General features: G+C 36.6%; 1 protein-coding gene across 7 annotated transcripts in view; it reads right to left on the bottom strand.

Annotated features, from left to right (window-relative positions):
• Positions 1 to 610: 610 nt before the first annotated feature.
• The window catches only part of LOC100266816 (DNA ligase 6), a 78,713-nt gene continuing 56,961 nt past the window's right edge, over positions 611 to 22,362 (bottom strand). For 2 of the 7 annotated variants that reach the window (XM_002266132.5, XM_010662076.3), the window contains exons 12-19: positions 18,103 to 18,210; positions 5,866 to 5,915; positions 3,058 to 3,092; positions 2,911 to 2,972; positions 2,681 to 2,839; positions 2,493 to 2,581; positions 1,905 to 2,004; positions 611 to 1,138 (exon numbers count right to left, since the gene is read on the bottom strand). In XM_002266132.5, coding sequence (XP_002266168.2) covers positions 830 to 1,138; positions 1,905 to 2,004; positions 2,493 to 2,581; positions 2,681 to 2,839; positions 2,911 to 2,972; positions 3,058 to 3,092; positions 5,866 to 5,915; positions 18,103 to 18,210 — 912 coding nt within the window. In that variant the 3' untranslated portion in view covers positions 611 to 829. The other 5 variants (XM_010662077.3, XM_010662079.3, XR_787546.3 and 2 more) reach the window with 5 other exon arrangements.

The raw sequence follows: 22,362 nt of genomic DNA, 5'->3' as shown, positions 1-22,362 counted from the left end.
TTAGAGAGAAAGACAATAATATAACATGAAAAATCTCTAAATAGATAAAAACTATTTGTTAATCGGTCGCAAAATTTTCTATGAAAAAAAATTTTGAGTATAAAGTTTTCCCAAGATCTCTACTCTTCTCCCAGATCACTTGTATAGGATCTTAGGAAACTCAGGTTCCTACCATCTTTTTCGGAATCCCTTCAAACACGATATCAACACAAGAAGACATTTGAGTTTTACTGCAATTGATGAAGAATAAGAATAGGGATGTACATGAAAATGAACCAGCGCTTTTTGTTGGAAATTTTTTTACTCAAATATGATGTCCAACTCAAATACCCAGAAATTTTTCTCAGAAACAAACACTCCTCAATATGGGAAAAATCTCTAAAAGGTACACCCCAACTCTCTTTTTCCATTAATCCATAATCTAAAAATGAGATGATAGAGATTCAACCCTAAAACAATGACTCAGAATGAATAAAATAAAAAAAGAAATTTAATACTATTTGACTGGAAAATGATCGATCCAATCAAAGTGGATGAAATTCATTTGGTGGTCAAAAGGTAATGGCCACAACTGAAAATTCTTTTCATCTGCCAAACAAGAGAAAGCAACTGAAGTAGAATTTCTTCTCTTCCATTTTCATTAATAGTTCCTTTCCTGTTGAAAGCCCGTACAGAATGTATACAACTTTACACTAAATCCATCACTACATCTGTACAGGTTTACACACAAGTGAAGATGCAAAAGGGCTAATTAAATAACCTTTGCATTGCACTACAAAAAAAATGAAACAAAAAGTTGCATCTGAAGCACAGTGCAGGAAAACCATATTCAATTATGGTGTGTTACATCCATCTTTCTGGTCTGAAAATGAAACATATCAGCTATATCTGCAGCTGTGCTACATTCCTCTGGTCTTCTATCCATTATAGGTCGAATGAACCTTGGAAATCGTACTGAGATGCCACGGGATGGATGAACTAAACCTATGGCTGCCTGATGAACTGGAGACACAGTGAAGTCTGCCCCTCTTATTTCCCAAATAAGTTCTGGAGTAAACCACATATCGGGCAGCTCAGCTGTCTGATAATAAGGTGGCTTTTTGGATAATATCTTGTCTTCATTAAAGAACTCTTTCATCTGCAAGTCAATTTACAAACCCCCAGTTATTCTACTGATGTGCATCATCTCTGTCGAGGTTCCATTTGTTAACAAGAAAATAGTTGCAGCAGGAGTACAATAATGTTGGGTGAGATAATTACTATTGTGATGTCAGTTCAATCATTTTATTAAAATATTTGCCACAAGTGCCAAGCAGATGGCAACATAATTCCCAGAAGGTGGCCTCTCCATTAGTTAAGGGAAGGTTCATCCAATCTCCCTAGAGGATCATTCTTTTTCAGTAGGCAAATAGATAGGCTTAGAAAATGCCAAAGAAAAGGGTCCAATCCTGTACATGAGGCCAACGAACCTGAAGGATCATAAATCTCATTATAACTTACAACCAACACAAGCTTTTTGTGCCACCAATACAAAATCTAAAAAATTTTCTGGGATCGATTCTTCAATTATGTTTTCCTATAATCCAGAGAAAGTGGCATTAGTGAAAACATCATGACATAACAATTGCATGCATCTTTACTAAAACTTAAAATCAAGTCGGTATACCCCTACACTCTCACATGACATGCACTTCCACACTACTGTAAAGATCAGCAAGAACCGCTTTTACCTCTTTGTAGAAATTATCTGAGAACCCTGACATGACACAACATATACTTTCGAATTATCTGAGAGCAATTGCATGCATCTTTACTCCAACTTAAAATCAAGTTAGTATACCCCTACATGCTCACATGACATGCACTTCTACACTACTGTAAAGATCAGCAAGAACCACTTTTACCTCTTTGTAGAAATTATCTGAGAACCCTGACATGACACGACATACACTTTGGAATTCCTCTGTGTCAGGGTTGTAACAAGCCATGAGGAATGGACTATACCTGAAACATGGAAGATCACATATCAAAACATGCCTAACGGCAGTACTTCAAAACAGAGGATTTCACATGGGAAACATTTGGAAGCACCTCAAATTAAAAGGACTTAATATTTCTCTAACAGAATTCAATATAAATAAAAATAATTCTATTAAACATTCACATACTTTCTGGACATAGTTTTTATGATTTTCATTTAGACATTACATCATGAAAGATACGCATCACACCAATCTAAGTGCTGGCTTGGACTTTTAACTACTGGCTCCAGGGAATTCCAGGACACCCTCTAAAGCCCAATCAAGATACAGCTCGTTGGTTACCAATATATATAGATATATATATTTTGGCTACAGCACTTCTTTTTTGTAATGACTGCATGATAATGCGAGTCCATGCCTTTCCAAATTGTGGAAAACAAAATGAAAAAAATTTCAATTTCATGCAGTTTCTGAATGCACAAAGAGGAGATGAATCTGAGGTTATTCTACCAGCCTGCTTTTCTCCCATTGCCATGCCAAGCACCGATTGGGACTAAATCAAGTGAGTCATTCAATCCTTCCACATAATCTCGCTTGACCTGCAATAGAAATGTGATTCCTAATCAGAAATTTATAGTTTTATTTATTTTTGATGTATTATCATATCAAAACAACAATACTCCTGCATCATATAAAACCTTTAACCATGTGTCAGTACGCTTAGATGGAGAATATCCAGCATCAATATCTAGAGATTTAATCATAATTCCTTCACATGAGGAGCGAAATGCTTCTTCAAGAAACAAATTTATTTTAGTCAATGTGGCTTCATTGGTTGAAGCATCATCTGCTTCCACCTACAAAACAGAAAATTGTATAAGCAACCAAATATATAATGATCAATTATGGGAATATGCGACGTACTTACTGTTGTTTCCTCTGCATATTCAAAATAACCCAATTTCTGGTTGTTAAACAAATCCTTCAAATCTGTGACATACAATGCTTCAAGAGTAAAGGAGCATCTTCCCAGTAAAAGAAAAAATGATTATGTTACCAGAGGAGAAATGCATACATTTTCTTCTTTGACGCAGAGGAATATCCAAAAGCCTGTAACAGAGGATTTATTACAGTAACCTATTTAAGGATTTAAAAACATGATGAATCCAGAAAACTAGAACTCTTCCACCACTGATGCCAACTAATAGCAATTATTTAACCTAACACAGAAACAAATGAGGACAAAATCCTCACTCAAAATCATAACTGATTCTTTTGCAAATTGAGACCATTAACTGACTCTTTACATTCTTAAAAAAGAACAGTGGATTTGAGAAAATTTTGGAAACTGCAATTAACTTTTAATACACGTAGGATGAAGAATGATGCATGACTAAAATATCAGTCCTATTATCAGTTGGTAAAATAAATGTTGGCATGTGGCAAGACCTTTTTATATATCTTGCTTGATCAACTGACAAATACATGTATATTTTCTGCACACATTGATAGCTGAATTTGAAAATATTTTGGATTGTGCTAGTAATGTCACCATATAAAAAGGAAGAATCTCAAGATTAATTAAGTCTCCATAAGCCATAAAACTCCACTGCATGTGACAGACTAGCCTTCATGTTTAGCTTCCGGAGTAATTCCAGTCACAGTTTTCTGTTAAATTTTCATTGGTATTTGACCCCACACAAGCAAAACATTACAAGAAGGAAAGTAAAGACTGAGAAAATACAGAAGCAGCAGAAGCTGATCATCACAGTCAAGCAGAGGCGAGACCAGAGGTTGTAGCAGCCTGATGATCATTAGGGAATTTCAGGATTGGGAATGAAAGATGGTCTAGTCCATGGAGAGAAATTATGGAGTTCAGGCTGATTGGGTTGGGAAGGCTGGATTCAAATGTGAGGCTTTCAAAGAGGAGGATGTTTCAGCAAAAACTTCTCATGATATAATATCAGAAGAAGAATTCACCAAGTCAGAATTTGAAATTTTGCTGCTACTCCAAAGATGGCCTTTGTTTTTTGGATAGCAGCTCGGGAAGGTGTTGAGCATATTGGTGTTGCATGAGTACAATGAGTGAGGACTCAGTGAAACATCCCTTGAATTATTTCATGTTGATTGGGATTTGTGGGCTCATAGCCTGGTTGCTTGCACTTGTGGACAATGGTTTTGCACTGTTTTGGGCATTACTTGAATGCTTTTAATAACAACAACAGAGACATGTCAACTCCATTTGGATAGATATGAGGAAGGGTGGGAGGACAGTGATATTTTTCTTATCTTTGTTCCTGTGGAACAGAGTGGAATAGGAGAAGTTTTGAGGGAATGAGACTTGGGAAAGTAAGCATAAAAAGATTGTATTAAGATCTGTTGCATGCTTAGGAGGAAGATGTTTTAATTAGGAGAAACAATTCCATTGAATTCCTCAATAGCTCAGGTTGTACAAGGGGTTACAAGCTTTTGATTTTTCTTTTTGTACTCATTCCATCATTTCTATTATGTTTTGCCTTTTTTCTTAATTCCTTGTGTGTGGTCCATGAATAATTGCACAGAAATGAGAGAAAAATTTGGACACATCTATGGATTAAATGTAAGTTAAACCTAACAAAAAACAAACTGCAGGCACAGCAGAAATGTGACAGTTATCCCAAAACATAACATCACAAAAAAAATATATCTACATAAAAAAACAAAAAAATCAACACAAAATTCCTCTGTTCCCCAATATGGCAGCTACGGAAGGTTTTCAATTAAGTCAAGTTCTAGAATCTAATGACCTGCAGAAGGAGCATAGCTATTTTTTCTCGTTAAAAAACTATGATTTGCAGTAAAGCTTCATGGCTTGTGAAATCCTAATTAATCTTGAGATCTTCTTTGCTTTTATATCATGATACTTCAAGAATAACCAAAAATACTTCAGATTCAGCTGAGCACAAACAGAGAAAATATACAGAGGCTGTCAGTTGATCAGGGGAATTATCCAAATAGTTGATCTTACCAAACTTCCCTCATCATAGAAGTTCCCTGGAATGTTAAGCTGCAGCATATGGTACCATAAACTGTTTTAATAGACAAACTACTACTGAATTACTAAGGGGTTGTTTGTCTTTTTTAACTTTAAGTCTTAAAGCAAGTTGCTTTAAAATTTAAGATAAAAGTGAAATTTTTTTACTTTCTCATTAAGACAGAATTGTATTAGAAAAAGTAGTAAGGTAAAAACAAACAATTTAAAAAATGACTTAAGCATTAATGCAAGTTGCTTATTTGATGATTCATTTAGATTTAAGTACTATTTAAATTTAAGTTAAATTAAGGTCTATTTAGATTTAAGGCAAAAATAAAAATGCCACCTTACTGATTCATCCTCACCAATTAAGGAAGAACCATGGAGCACTAAGGCAATGTTGGAGCCTGGGAAGCTTTACACTACTAATCTGAACATTTCAAGCAGTTTATATTTAGATTTCCAGCAGCTTAAATTTACTCAACACAACAGAGAGCAGATCAGCAGTCCTGAGTTTACTCATGGTACTGGATAGGAGTATGTTAAATCCATCAGAAGCTTTTCTCTGTCACTCACTCAGTTATTCACACTCTCAGAGGCAAGGTTTCATGATAGAATCCATAGCTTAGTCATTCATTGTTCTCCACACTACTTTTGTACAAGATTGGTCACTATAGCTCCATTATCCCTTTTCAAATATGCCAATAACAGAAATATTTATTTTCAAATACACTACTCTTTTCTGAGATTGTAAAGACTGAAGTGATGTTTTTGATCAAAACACTTCCATTGTTCAGTTGCCTTTATTTGTCATCATATATACATTACAAAAGAAAAAATGATTTCAAGAGAAGGGTTCTAGATTCTTACTGTTTTCCATTAGCAAACATGATATCAAAGACAAAGACACAAATGTCAACCTGCAAGGACAGAAGATTTTAAAAGATAAATCTAAAAGCAGATAGAGCAGAGTTAACAGAAAGAAAACAAAAGGATTGAAAATATAATTAAAAAAGACACCAGACATCATTCGGAAATAAATAAATGCAACACTAGCAATGGAAACAATTTTTTTTTTTTTTTTAAAAAAAAAGCCAACTAGAGAAAATTTTGAGTGAAAGGAGCAGGTGAATATACTCAACCTATTAGAAATCAGCACAATTCCTTAATTCTAGGGATATCACTGATTGTTGTTTTGTTACCTCGTATGTTCCTAGTAATTAGCTGTTAAGAGTGGTAAGCTATTATTCATTATAGTGCAGCTGTATTATAGCTAGAAATAATTGTAAAATCATGGCCTTAGTAACAACTCTGTACATCCCCAGAAATAGTTGTAGACTTGTAGTCAACTATATGTACTATTCTTATTGAAATGGGAATAATGCAGGATTGGTTCTGACTAATATGGTATCTGAGCACCATTAAGTTTATGGGCTCTCTATTCTTTTTGTGTCTTTTGCAAAACCCCTTTCACATCTTGGTCTTCATCTTCTTCCTTTTTTTTTTTTCTCTATTTTTTCTTAAAATCTGTTGTATTTACATTTGGCAAATAGGGCTAATAAATCCCTTCTCAAAATTCCTCAAATTCCATTAATCTGGGAAGAGCTCAACCAACCCTTCAAATCACTATAGAAAAACTTTTTGTATAGAAGGGGAATAAGTGCTATAATACTATCTTTGAAATTTTTTTTGTTAGTATGTGAAGAATTTTTGAACTCCTTTATTGATTTATTCGGTACACACCATACACATATATATACACAAATGACTGAATAAGAAAATATCTATCTAGCTTGATTCTCTCCTAAAAAATAGGAAACTGAATCCTAAGGAAATATCCTAAATGATCTCTCCTTTTTTATTCCTAAAATACTTTCCTAAATTAAAACCCTAACTTTGAATGCCGAATTTCAACACTCCCCCTCAAGCTGGAGAATATATATCATATAATCCCAGCTTGCAAGTTAAGTCTTCGAAGTTAGGCCTAGGTAAAGCTTTGGTGAGGATGTCTACGGTTTTGTGCTTGGTAGGAACGTAGTTCAATTTAACCGTCTCACTAGTCACCTTCTCTGTGATGAAGTGTCTGTTAATCTTAACGTGCTTGGTCCTGTCATGATGCACGGGATTTTTTGCTATGCTTATAGTTGCTTGATTATCACACATCATCAGAATCGGAGATGAACTCGTTTGTCCCAGTTCACTAAGAACCCTTTTTATCCAAATCCCTTCACAGATTCCCTGTGCTAGAGCTCTGTATTCAGCTTCTGCACTACTTCTAGCTACAACTGATTGCTTCTTACTCCTCCAGGTAACAAGATTTCCCCAGACAAAAGAACAGTATCCAGAAGTGGACCGCTTGTCAATGATGTTTCCTGCCCAATCCGCATCTGAGTATACTTCAGTGTCACGATTCTCTGTCTTTCTGAAGAATAGACCCTTCCCTGGTGTCATTTTTAAATATCTAAGAATCCTGTAGACTGCTTCCATGTATTCCTCAGTGGGGCTGTGCATGAATTGACTTACAACACTCACTGCAAAGCCAATATCTGGCCGAGTGTGTGAGAGAAAAATCAAGTGCCCGACGAGTCGCTGATATCTCCCCCTGTCTACTGGTGTACTCTCTTTCTCGATACCAAGTTTCTTCTGACTATCCATAGGAGTATCAATTGGTTTGCATCCAAGCATACCGGTCTCCTTAAGAAGGTCGAGTATGTATTTTCTTTGAGAGACTACAATTCCCTTCCTTGATCTAGCCACTTCCATACCAAGGAAATATTTCAAATTTCCAAGGTCTTTAACTTCAAACTCTTCTGACAAATACTTCTTCAAATTTTGTAATTCCTCCATATCATTCCCAGATAGAATAATATCATCGACATAGACTATCAATATGGCCATTTTCCCGACATGAGACTTCTTGAAAAATAGAGTATGATCAGCCTGGCCTTGTTTGTAGCCCAGCTTCAAGACTGCCTTTGTGAATCTATCAAACCAGGCTCGGGGAGATTGTTTAAGGCCGCACAAGGATTTTTGGAGTTTGCAAACCTGATTCTTTGCCATACTTCCTTCGAAACCAGGTGGTATTTCCATGTAGACTTCCTCTTCTAGGTCACCATTTAGAAACGCATTTTTTATGTCCAGTTGTTGCAAGCATCAATCTTGATTGACAGCCAATGAGAGAAGAATCCTGATAGTGTTCAGTTTTGCAACAGGAGCAAAAGTCTCCTGATAGTCTATCCCATAGGATTATGTAAACCCTCTAGCTACCAAATGAGCCTTGAATCTCATGACTGATCCATCTGCTTTGTATTTTATGGTGAAAATCCACTTGTACCCCACGAGCCTCTTCCCAACCGGAAAATTTGTGATAGTCCATGTCCCATTCTTCTCAAGTGCATCAATCTCATCTTGTACTGTCTTTTTTCATTCTGAAATTTTGAATGCCTCTTGTATTGTGTTGGGAACCTGAGTATCATCAAGAGAAGTAGCAAATGCTCTGTAAGATGGTGATAGCCGTTCATACGTAACATAATTCCCAATTGGATGATCTGTACATCTCTTAACACCCTTCCTCAATGCAATCGACAGAGTAGAATCATCAATGCTGGGAATTGACACCTCTCCAGCCCTATCCTCACCTATGTTCTCTTCAGGTAGACTTGAAATGGAGTCAATATATTGGCCACATGTTGGCTATGATCCGTGCTCTAATTCCTGTCTTTTCCTTCTCCTGATGTATACTTGTAAGTTCTCATTAGCAAGTTGTGGGGCTATAGGTTGAATAGGCGTGGGAGACTGGATGGTCACGGGAGAAGGAACATTTGTGAGCTGGGCTGGCTAGACTGATGACGGCATGGGTGTGGACAACTCAGTGGGTGCGGACAACTCAGTGGGTGCGGATTGGGAAGGATTTGGTGACTCTGAGTGAGAAAAAGGTACAACCTCAAGAAGAGACTCCCAAACTTAATGTTCATTCATGCTCTCCCCCTGAACATGAGATTTGGGATAGAAGAAGACATGTTCAAAGAAAGAGACGTCCATGGTGGTGTAAAATCTTTTGTTGGTTGGAGAATAGCATTTGTACCCTTTTTGGGTTGGAGAATACCCTAAGAAAATGCACTTATTGGCTCGAGGAACAAATTTGCTACGATTTTGAGGATACACATGAACGAATGTCGTGCAACCAAATACTTTGAGTGGTAAATCAGAAGAGGTTGCACGAGTGTGAGGGAATTTTTTTAAGAGAAGTTGACGTGGGGATTGAAAGGTAAGCACTCTGGATGGCATACGGTTAATCAAATAGGTAGCTGTGAGAATGGCTTCCCCCCAGAAATAGTTTAGAACATTAGAGGAAAACATAAGGCACCGGGCAACCTCCAAGAGATGTCTATTCTTGCGTTCAGCCACCCCATTTTGTTGTGGGGTGTCAATGCAAGAACTTATGTGGATAATGCCGTGATTTTGAAGATAGGTACTGAGACTACTAGTAAAGTATTCCTTTGCATTATCTGACTTGAGGACCTGAATTTTAGAATTGAATTGATTTTGAACCATAAGATTGAAGGTTTGAAAAATGTGCCCAACCTCTGACTTTTCTTTCATAAGGAAAACCCATGTTACCCGTGTATGGTCATCAACGAATGTCACAAACCATCGAGTGCCAGAAATATTTTTTATCCGTGAGGGACCCCACACATCACTATGTACTAAAGAGAAAACAGTTGAAGGTTTGTATGGGATTTGAGGATACACTGTTCGAGTATGCTTTGCAAACTGACAAATTTCACAGAGATAAGATGCTGGATTTTTATTGATAAATAATTTGGGAAACAATTTTGCAAGGTAAACAAAGCTAGGATGACCAAGGCGATAGTGTAACATTATAATCTCACTATCTTTATTGACCTTAGAATTTGACACAGAATTGAAAGACTCTAACAGACTCTGAGACTGTACGCAACTTGCTTGAGAGACTTGGTTTGAGAATCGGCCACATGGGAGGAGGTAGAGCCCGGAACACAGTTCAGCACTGCCAATCATCTTCCCCGATTTCAAGTCCTGAAAAACACACGAGTTTGGATAAAATTTAGTAACACATTGGATATCACGGGCCAATTTTCTAATGGACAAAAGATTACAATCCAAGTTTGGAACATGGAGGAACATGGAGGACAGAGTCAAGATACAATTCTTTAGTAAGTTTTATGGAACCTGTCCCGACAATTTTTGACTTTGAACCATCAGCAATATGGACGGATGAATGACCATTACTTGGCTTGTAATTTTGAAGAATGACAGCATCTCCTGTCATGTGATCAGAAGCACCTGTGTCCACTATCCACGGCTTCATTCCTCCTCGATTAGCAGTGAAGGCTGTCCCGGTAGTACTGCCACTGCCAACTTGGCTTAATAGTTTCTGTAGCATCTCCATCTGCTCTTTGTTGAATGGACTCAGCTCGGGAACAGATGTGCTCTTAGAGTTGGCAGCCACGTGTGCTCTGCCATCTCTGTCAAACCGTGGCTTTGGTTTCCAATCAGCCGGTTTGCCATGAAGCTTCCAGCAAGCCTCCTTATAATGACCTAGTTTCTTACAATAATCACACCAAGGCCTATCCTGTTTCTGACGATCTCCACCACTACTATTAAATGACCGAGCAGCAAGGGCAAAGGCATCCAATGTTGGGGCATGTTGCTCTTTGGATCCCATCATCACTTTCTTTCTACTTTCTTCACGCCTAACCTCTGAAAAATCCTCCCTGAGACTTGGCAGGGGTTTAATGCCCATGATTCGGTCTCTAACATCATCCAATTCCCTGTTTAGTCCTAGGAAAAACTTGAACAGTCTCTTTTGTTCCACAATCTGCCCGTATGTTGCTGCATCATCCGAACATTTCCATGAGTGAGTCTTGAATAAGTCAAGTTGCTACCAATACCTTGTGAGTGTGTTGTAATACCGAGTAACTGACTGCTCTCCTTGGCGGAAGTCATGTAGGGCTGATTTAACCTGAAAAAGTTCTGAAGTATTTTCAGAACTTGAGTAAGTTTCTTTGGCTGCATCTCATATGTCCTTTGCAGTCCCAAACAGCAAGAAATTTTCACCTATGTCATTGTTCATGGAATTGATAAGCCATGACATGATCATGCTGTTTTCAATCTTCCACTTCCTGAAACCCGGTTCTGTAGTTTTTGGCATGGCTGCTTCTCCAGTGAGGTACTCATCCTTTCCTTTACCGCAAATGAACAACAACACAGATTGTGACCACTGTAAATAGTTATGACCATTTAATTTGTGTCCTGTGATGAGAATAGGAGAGGAATCACTGCCACCAAGGTTTGGAATTTCAGAACTGTCCCCTGATTCTGGTGCCATGACGCTGGATACTTGTGATGATGCCATTCCGTATTTTTTCATGGAGATGAGGAAGACAGCCGAATATGGTTGCTGGAAATAGGGAAGAGGAGAAAACCAGAGATACCGACCTGGGAGACAGCCGAATATGGTTGCTGGAAATAGGGAAGAGAAGAAAACCAGAGATACGGGCCTGAGAACAGGGTTTGATGGTCGGAATGAGAGATGACCAGAGAGAGAGATGGTCGGATTGAGAGATGGCCAGAGAGACTTGGCCGGAATGAGAGATGGCTTGAATAAGAGGTGGCCAGAAGGGATTAGGGTTTCAGAAAACTGGCTCTGATACCATGAAGAATTTCTGAATTCCTTTATTGATTTATTCGGTACACACCATACATATATATATACACAAATGACTGAATAAGAAAATATCTATCTAGCTTGATTCTCTCCTAAAAAATAGGAAACTGAATCCTAAGAAAATATCCTAAATGATCTCTCCTTTTTTATTCCTAAAATACTTTACTAAATTAAAACCCTAACTTTGAATGCCGAATTTCAACAGTATGGATGTCACATTCTTTCAAAACCAACCCTACTTTACCGAAAATACTCTTTAAGGGGAGAATAATGAGGGGAAGACCAATTTTGGAAAGTGTTGGCTTCTTTACCTTTACCTACTGCTTCTTCACTAAATCCCTCTTTGTTCGATCCTAATTCTATGGGTCCAGATATTATAGAATATGAAAAATCATGGGAGAAACCTATCGAGAAAACCTTAAAGTGAACCTGGTGTTTACTCTAGAAGGAAGAATGATCAAGATAAAGAGTATCAAATGACTAAACCATGCCAAGAAACTTCTCTAGAAAAGGCAACTCAAAAAATCTGGTATTTCGGTCCCTAATTCTGCTTTGATTCCCAAGTCTAGTAGTGAGAGAATTTCCTTTGATCTTCATATTCCAATTGCACTTATGAAAGGCGCTTGTTCTTGCACAATGCATCCTATTGCAAAACATGTGTCATATCAAAGGCTATCACCCGCATATAGACTTTTACCACTAATATCTCTAGTGTTTTTTTTCCTAGAACCGTACAGGAAGCCTTGAACCATACTGAGTGGAAGACACTAGTTTTGGAAGAGATGTGGGCTCTTGAAAAAAAATAAAATATGAGATGGTTGATTTACCTCAAGAAAAAAAGGCCAATGGGGTGCAAATGGATGTTTACAATCAAGTATAAGTCGAATCAGAATATTTAGAGATAGAAAGAAAAACTTGTCACTAAGGGGTTCATACAGACGTATGGGATAGATTATCAAGAGACCTTTGCTCTTGTGGCAAAGATGAATTCCTTATGAGTTCTCCTTTCACTTGCTGCAAATTTGAACTAGTCATTGTAACAATTAGATGTAAAAAAGGCTTTTCTGAATGGTGATCTGAAGGAAGAAGTTTTTATAGACTTGCCATTGGGGTTTGAAGAATTTTATGAAACTAGATATATCTGCATACTGAATTGAGCACTCTATGGGCTGAAATAGTCACCTAAAGCATAGCTTAACCAATTTACAAGAGCTGTTAAAGGCCAAAGATGTCTCCAAAGCTAGATTGATCATACAATGTTTTTCAAACACTCGAGTAATGGAAAGATAGTCATTCTCATTGTGTACGTAGATGACATTATCTTAACTGGAGAAGATGTGAATGAGTTGAACAAATTGAAGTCATTTCTCACACAAGAATTGGAAATTAAAGATCTCGGGCTTTGAAGTACTTCTTAGGAATAGAATTTGCAAAATCCAAGGAAGGAATATTTGTCACACAAAGGATATATTTGTTAGACCTACCATCAAAAACTGGTTTACTTGGCTACAAACCAATGGAGACTCCAATGGAACCAAATGTGAAACTACAATCAACAAGAACAGAAAGAATTGGAAATTGAGAGCAGTACCAAAGGCTAGTTGGAAATCTAATTTATCTTCCGCATGCTCGACTAGACATAACTTTTGCAGTTGGTGTAGTCAGTTAATTCATGCACTCACCAGGAGATGAACATTTTGAAGTAGTCCAACTGATTCTCAAATATCTAAAAGGGACATCAAGGAGAGGATTACTGTTTGAGAATCATGACCATTTGTAGATTGAAAGCCTACACTGATGTTAACTGGGCAAGTAGTGGAACGGATAAAAGATCCAATTTAGGGTACTGCACTTTTGTTAGAGGTAACTTAGTTAGAGAAGTAAAAAACAAATGGTGATAACAAAGGGTAGATCTGAATCGGTGTTTCAAGTTGTTGCTCATGGGATTTGTGACATACTTTGGTTGAAAAACTACTTAAAGACTTGAAAATTCCCAGTCCATTGCCTATGAAGCTCTACCATGACAATAAAGCAGCTATCAATATCAATATAACTCATAATCCAGTTCAACACAATAAAACTAAATGTGTGGAGATTGATTTTTTTTCGATAAATAAACACATATATTATCAAAAGGCAAAACGCTGCAAAGCATACAGGGAGTATACGGGGCGACGAGGGCTCTCAACAAAAGACAAAAGAAACAAAAAACCCACCGACCCTTAACTGGAGGCTAACCACTCCAGGAAGCCTATAAGGGAGCGAGGCTCCGCACCGCTATACAATTTAGCCCACCCCCACACATTACAAACAAAAGAATTCTTAACTTTCTGGATATCTAACACCCCCCCCTTGAAAGCTAATCTATTCCTCTCCTTTCAAACCATCCAAAAAATAAATAACGGAATTGATCTCCATATTTTCTCCCTCTTTTTACCCACAAACAAACCATTCCAGCTGAAAACCACCTCCTTTACAGATTCTGGAAAGACCCACTGGGCACCAAACAAACTCAGAACAATCCCTCACAACACTCTAGCCACTGTACAATGAATAAGAAGATGATTTACATTTTCCTCATCACTACCACATAAAAAACAACGGTTAGGAAGCTGCCATCCTCTCTTTTGAAGCCTATCAAGGGTAAGAACCCTCCCCCAAGTAGCTTCCCACGCAAAGAACGCTAGCTTAGAAGGAACGTTCTCCACCCAAATGCCCTTTTTAGGAAACGTGGATACACTAAGGCTGATCAGCAAACCATACGCTTCCTTAAGGCCAAACTTCCCCTTTTTTCCTCCCTTCCACAATGCTGAGTCTTCCTCCAATGTAATTCTTTGACTCCTTAAGATTTGGAGTAATTTATCTACCATGTTCAGCTCCCAATCATTGAAGCCTCTAATGAACCTCAGATTCCACCCTCCTTGACCAGAATTCTGGTCCCAAATGTCCTCCACTGTGGCGTTCCTTTGGGCAGCTGCAGTGAAGAGTTGAGGGAACCTCCGAGACAGCTCCACATCCCCACACCAAGGGTCTTCCCAAAACCTAATTCTGGTGCCTTTTCCCACCTTAAAAGTCATATTATCCCAACACCAATCAGCTTCTTTCAAGATCTCCTTCCAAACCCCAACACCAAATGCCCCATTTGCCTTTTTAGTCCTCCACCCAAAATCCTCTTACCCATATTTTGCCACAAGAACTCGTTTCCACATCTCGTCCTTGGCCCAAGCAAATCTCCACACCCATTTTCCAAGCAAAGCTTTGTTCAAGGGGGCTAACCTCCTCAAACCAAGCCCCCCTCCTCCTTACCCACACACACCCTCTCCCAATTGACTAGGTGGGCTTTTCTTTCCGAACTTCCCCCTCCCCACAAGAAATCTCTTTGCAACTTTTGATTAACATTTGATTTGCATGCCTTACATTCTAACTGAAGAACAACTGGTCGATGTTCTTACTAAGGATTGCTGCAAGGGTGATTTGATAATCTTACATGCAATCGGGAATGCAAGATATTTTCGAGCCAGCTTGAGGAGTGCAAATCTTGTGTGGTAAATTAGGCGATTAGTTATGCAGATTAGGAGCAACAGATTAGGATAGATTGCAATAGATTAGGAGAGATTTTGGAAATTATCCCCTATAATTTTTAAATATAGCAGTTCCTATTTTTTCAGCTAATTTTTAGGCTAAATTCCCTATGCACATAGAATTACTCTATAATATGTGTTGTAAATAAATAGGATTGTAAACTCTGAAATTATTATGCATAGAAAATGCAGAAAAAATATTTTTCTCTGTAGCTCTCACACTTTGGTGTAATTGCCAAGGATTTCTTTCTTTCCTTTTATCTTCTTTGATCTTTCATCTCGTTCTACAACAAATAAACTTCTATAGTGCTGGAAACCTAAAGATTCTGTATCTGGAAGACTTTTACTTTATCATCTTTTATGCTAGTATTAGGCCTTTCTAAAGGAAATAGTTGGCATCGTTGAATTGTCACATCATCCAACAGTGGTCTTTTATGCTAGTATTGGCCCTTCTTGTATTTGGGTCTTCCAATGAGGGGGAATCCTAGAAGGGCCACAACTCATAGAGGGAGAAAGCTTACCTGTTGTATTTGGAAGTTTTATACAACTATGAGGTGCCACAACCCATATGGGAATATACAAAAAGCAATCAGTCCTTGCTAGCCCACTCCTTTAGACCCACACACCAACATTCAAACAAGTTGGAGGATTTGAAAGGCTGTATGATCATTCTATTTCTATGGATTCTGAGGATTCAGTGGAGTGGCTTGACACAAAGAGTGGTATTTTTTTTGTTAGGTCCTTCTACTCCTCCTTGGCTAGTAGGGGAGTAGATCTTTTCCCTCACAGTATAGTCTGGAACTCCTGGGCCCTTGTTAGAGTTAGCTTCGTTGCTTGGGAGGCAACTTGGGCCAAGATTGACTCTAGATCAGCTCAAAAAGAGGAGGTGGAAGATGCCTAATAGATGCTACATGTGCAAAGAGGAAGAAGAAACGAGTGTTCATATTCTTCTTCATTGCCCGAAAGCTCGTATTTTGTGGCAGCTAATTTTTGCTTTATTTGGTGTACAGTGGGTGATGCACTCTTCGGTGAGAGGTTTTCTCTTGAGTTGGGGAGGCTTTCCTGTTGGTAGAAAAAGAAAAAAGGCTTGAAAGGCTGCTCCATTATGCTTTTTTTGGTCCATTTGGAGGGAAAGAAAGAGGAGAGCCTTTCAAAATTGTGAATGTTCAAATCATTCTTTAAAAAGTTCTTTTTTGTATCAATTTTGTAATTGGGTAAGATTGTATATTGGGGATAACTCCTTGTTGATGCTTGATTTTGTAGATTGGTTAGGAGCTCCGTAAGGTGCGGTTGTTTTTGTGTGTCCACGCCTTTTTGTTTTTTGTTCCTTGTATGCATCGTGTATACTTTTCTTTTTAATACAATTACTTTTACCTATCAAAAAAAAAAGAATGTTTGGAGCCTTCTTCAAACCTCCTAGGATAGGAGTGGCTGTAGGGTCAGAGATCTTGCACTTTTTGAAGTCCTTCATCAGGCTAGACTTTTGAGTCCCAATCATCTTAGCCAAGGAAGATTCAGCTACTGTCATATCCTGAATGTTAAAGCAGAAGTACGTGAATATATGGTGTGGTTACACCAAATAACTGATGTCGTTAGTGTTTTCCCACACTTGGGTTCCTTGCGCTATACCCAGAAAGTGGATCTTAACGATGCCTTGAGTTAGATTTCTTTGTAGGTCATTCTTAACGATGAAGAAATTTGAGGGAGAAAAAAAAAAAAAAACTTCTTTTTCTCTATCTTCAAACCGATTATAGTACCGATATTGATACATGAATAGCTAAGGTCATTTACCTTAGAAGAGAAATATAATCCTTGATTTTAGGAGAGAAAGTCTCATAAAATCAGGGAATAAAATTAGAATAGGAAATACAACTATACCAAAGCTGTGACACAACTGTAACACAGCAGTTCATTCCAGATTTTCTCTAGATCTCCACATACCACCTTGAGTTGTAGCCACTGTGTCTGTGTGTTTGTGTTTTAGTTTCTTTTCTTCAGTCACAGATTTTATAATCATGTTTGAGGATAACTCATCCTTCTTTATAATTTCTAATTTATATCAATGAATCAATTTTTTTTCCTGATAAGAGAAAAGCAGAATAGAGCTACATTGTGCATAACTTATTTACTCAACCTGTTCTTTGAAACTTTATATTTTTGAGAAAGGCATAAAAATACATTTTCAAGACATACAGTATCAGATAATAAAGATTTCAAGTTTGACCAATCTCATGTTACTGACTGGAACCAGCTGCAGTACATGGTTTGGATCTTTAGGAGGGGCTGGGGACTTTGGGGCATTACACCGTACTCAATTGTTTAAGCTGAGACTAGTCTCACCTTAGAAGGCTGAAACTTTCCTTCCATTGGTAACTGTGTTGGGGCTACTTCTGGCAGCAAATGTCCTCAAGCCCCTCGCCCCAATTACCACACCCCAACCCCTCCCTTTTTCAGTCTTGCAAACAGCCAAAGACAACAATTAGATGGGTAGGGTGGATGTACCTCAACAACAATGGAAATATAAACTGGTCAGACTTGAAACCTGACTGATTTCTTTCATCTCTATATTTTTGTCCCATGCATAAAACATATTTCCATTAGTGTATGAGGATCTCCCCTATGTAAAGATTCAAAAAAATATTCCTAAAAAGGAAGGAAAATAAAATATTTTTAAAGTATTTCAGGCACCTTAGTCAGAAATAATTTCAAAAGAATTTAGGATAAAATCTAAGACTTTAAGCAGATTTTTCCATGATTCAGTAACTACGAATTGAAGCACTAGACCACAAGACCATCAGAAAAGATGATGCACAACACCTTTATGCTATCCAATGTGATCAAGGAATCTTTGCTTCCTCTCTCTCGTGAAGATAATTCCTGGAAGGACATGAGCTTGCTGCCATTCTTTCTATCAATTGCAACTACCTGAAACCACAAAGAATTACAAATTTAAGAAAGGATAACAGAATTTTCAGAAAATTCCAACTGAAGACCACTGCAAGCGCGTTTTTATACCAAAGTTTGATCAAATGATAAAAATGGTTTGTTCTTAAATAAACTTGAATAATTTGGAGAACAAAAGGAAGTTGTCTGAATATTAGTCTTTATCCAATGGCACATGTGTTGTGCTTAGACATTTTTCCACCACCTAGTTGAAGAATGTTTGATCCAAGATCAGGCTTCTAAGGTCTCCTCATGTTATAAGCACAGATGGAGTGTTTATTTTGACATCCCTAGGTTTGATTTTCTTAATTAAATGAATTTGACTCCTAGATTCATTTGATTTTCTTATAAATGACTTTGACTCCTAGATTTAAGAAATATCTACCTTAATTTAAGAAAATTTCCAAGTGTGAGATTTTTTTTTTCCTCCCTTTTCAACCTAAATTTTATTTGACTAATTGGTTTTTTTCTTCTTCCGTTTTTTTTTTTTTTGTTATTTCGTAAGGCTTGATTTGTTATTTTCAAAATGCACAAATATTGCTTGTTAAACCTAAGATTTTTTTTTTTTTGAGTTGTCTACCATGTATCCAATATCTATGTCTATCTATCTATCTATCTATCTATCTATCTATCTATATATATATATATATATATATATATATATATATATATAGAATCATTACTCAACTTTGTTGTGTTAGCTTGTTCTAGTTAGAAAATAAAATTTTCAAATCTTTTAACTAATAACCAATTTGCCTGTGATTTGGTCACAACAAATCTTTTAGTGTCTACAAATACTACACCTTTGAGGCATAAAGCAATAGGTGCTTGTGATCAATATAGTGGGGTCTTGAAGTTTTCCTTTTTACTCTTCTATTTTCTTCCTTGAATTTCTCCTTTTCTGTTTATATCAAGAAATGATTTCACACTAATAGGAAACTACCTTATTTTGTGCCCTATGGTTTCTTTTCTTCAAGACACCCTTTTAGGCCATTAAAGAAGGGTTTCACGCTAATAGAGAACTTTCCTATTCCAAGTCCCACCATCTTTTCCTTGAAATACATCCCTTTTTGAAATTTGACTCCCTAAAGGATGGCAATTGATGATGGATAATTAACCCTATTGCAAAGATTATTCTCCTTATTCATCAAGGCTCTTCTTTTTTTCTTTTTCCTTCTCTTTCCATTGCCTTGTTGATTGGCCCCACATTGATTGAGGTGCATTTTGATAGGTGTGAAGTGTTGACTAAAACATTATTAGTAGCAGCAAATAATGGTACTAATTATTGAACAACCGATTTTTCTAAAAGTTTAAACTTGTAGGATTTAAGCTCACAATGTATATCATCCATTTTAACACCCTCCCTCACATGTGGCCCCCTTTGGTTTATACATGGACTTAAGAAATTGGGGAATAAAGTAGTCTCTTCTAGGCTTAATAAATTGAGAAAATAAACATATGGTGAGGTCTAAACACATGACCTCCTGCCAAATGAGGCTCTGATACTATATTGAACAACCAATTTTCCTAAAATCTTAAGCTTGTAGGATTTGGGCCCATAATGTATATCATGAACTCTAAAACTAATTTCATGGTGGCTTAGTTTTGACATGGAGATGATGACTAGAGACGTGGGGAGTGCTAGAGGTTCCATGAGGCAAATAAGTTGTGGGTGATGTCAACGAGCTTGGATTGGCAGAGGTTTGGCACTTCCTTCTAGTTAACGACAAAGTGGTTGTAGTTTTGGTACAAATAGAAAGAAGGGAAATGAAAGGAGGAAGAAAGAAGAAAAGAAAGAAAAAGAAAGGAAAAAGGGGAGAGAGGTAACAGAAGAAAAAAAAAAAAAGAAGAGAAAAGTAAAAATAAAATAAAAGAACAAAAAAAGGTCTTTAGAAAGAGTCTCACTTAGAAGAAAAGTAATGAAGTTTGACCATTTAAAATTGCAAATAATGCAAAAGACTTACTATTATTTATAATCAATCTATTTTACAATAATTAATCTTATTGATAAGCTTTAGGAAACATTAAAAACTAAATAAAACCATGAAAAAAAATCTAAGATTTAAACTAGCTTGTTAAGATTCTTATTTCTTTCCTAAAATAATAATAAAAAAAAAAAAGAAAATAATAATAATAAAAAAAAACAAATAGAAACTCTATCTCTAGAATTAGAGAACTCCAACTTTACAACAATTTTTAGTGCAAAAATTTTGACATTGTTCTTGATTTAGGTGTTAACACCTAATTACATTGAGTGGCAACTTTCATTGGATGTCAACTTAATCTTTATAGAGTACCAAAGTTTTGGCATGTATTGGTCTGGTATCATACCAATGTGAACTTTTTAACAAACATCTTGGTTTAGTATCCTACCAATGAACTTTTTAACAACCAATTTGATTAAGCTTTCTAAATTTTGATGCTAGTCCTCATAAGATCTTTTTCTTTCTTGTATATATAAAACAAGAAACAAACATTTCATTGCAATGGAATAAGTATAAAGAAGGATTATAAACCTTTTCCCCACTACATAAACCAAATCAAATATAGGAAAACACTATCCACAAGTATTCATAGGATGTCAAGCCAACTTCACTGGATTTCAAGTTTGTCTTCCTTGAGTGCCAAAATTTTGAAACTAGTCGTCATTAGGTGTCATACCATTCTTCATGGATGTCAAATTTTAACACTCAACTTAATTGACTGTGAAAAGTTCAACACTAGTCTTCAAGTTAGTTTGCATGGGGTGCTAAGATTTCAACATCCATCTTCTATAGGGTCAAAAGGCATAACATAGTGTTATTGTTACCTGATAAGCGAACACAAGCATGACAAGGGCTTCATGTTTGCTAAAAAGATTAACAATTTCTTATTCCATGCATCAAACAAATACAAGTTACATGTAAACATGATACTAAAAAAATGTGAAAGTAACTAAAAAATGATACTAAAAGAAAAAGGGTAATGTGAGAGAGAACATGGTAGGTGGATCTTGTTTTTATTTTCTTCCTCCTCTTTTTCCCTCTCATCTCTTTCCTCTTTCCCCTCTCTTCCTTTCTTATTTCTCTTCCTTTCCTTCTTTCTTCCTTCTGTCCTTTTCCTTTCCTTTTCCCTTTCTTCTGCTTACTTTATCAAGACAACAACCATGCCACCACCTATTATGCTCAAAGTCTCCAACTTCACCTAGCATACTCATGTCAACACAATACAACATGAGTGTGGGTAGGGAATCTTATTAGTTACTCTTACCTTACTTCAAACATGGATCTTTGATTTTGATTGACTTATTTTTTAATTTTTGATTTCCTTAGCTGATTATTACATCAAAAAAAGAGAGAAATTAAGAATAGTTAGGGATAAGAAAGAAAAGAGAAAGATAAAAGATTAAAAAAAGAAAGTTCTTATTAAAAATAGTTTTACCTTTAATTAATTTCTGATTGTTTTTTTTCCCTTTTATTATGTTGCATCCTCGTATCTATATCTAAATTTTGGATCTTTTTTAGCTAGTTTCCCCATTTCTTTATTTTGAAGTTAAAAGAATCCGACTCCTAGATAAGTATCCACACTCGAGTCCAACAATCAGACCACCTTTGTTCCACAATTTCCAGCTTTAACTATCATTCCAGTTAAAGGCAAGTTCCAAGAATCGCCACATCTCCAACCATTTTCTTTACGTAATCTCATAATACTATGAAATTAACATTGACATTCAAAGCAGTCACAATGTTGTATTCAACACTTGACACCTATGAGATCTCCACCATCAGACCCATAGTTAGCAACTTATACACCATTTCCATTGCTTGACTACAGCTATGGTTATATTGCCACCTCTATCATCTCTGGTTCATTGTTGGTCATTCACCATCATTCACTACTTGAAGATCATACCCACAAACTGATTTCTCTTCATTTCATAAGAAGTCGGTGCAAAAAATTAAAATAAAAAAATAAAATAATAATAAATAAATAAACAAACAAACAAACAAAAAATGGTATTTAGGGTTTAGGGTTTAGGGCTACCTCTTGTAATGAACATTCAAGCTTTCAAAGTATGAAAGTTTGATCAAATTATACTCACATGTTTTAGGTAAAACATATTTGAAAAACAAAATGTCAATACTCCAAGCAGTC

The sequence above is a fragment of the Vitis vinifera genome, chromosome 14, assembly GCF_030704535.1.
Source record: "Vitis vinifera cultivar Pinot Noir 40024 chromosome 14, ASM3070453v1".
Taxonomy (NCBI): domain Eukaryota; kingdom Viridiplantae; phylum Streptophyta; class Magnoliopsida; order Vitales; family Vitaceae; genus Vitis; species Vitis vinifera.
Note: the sequence above shows the minus strand (reverse complement) of the source record. Positions and strands in the feature narration are given on the sequence as shown.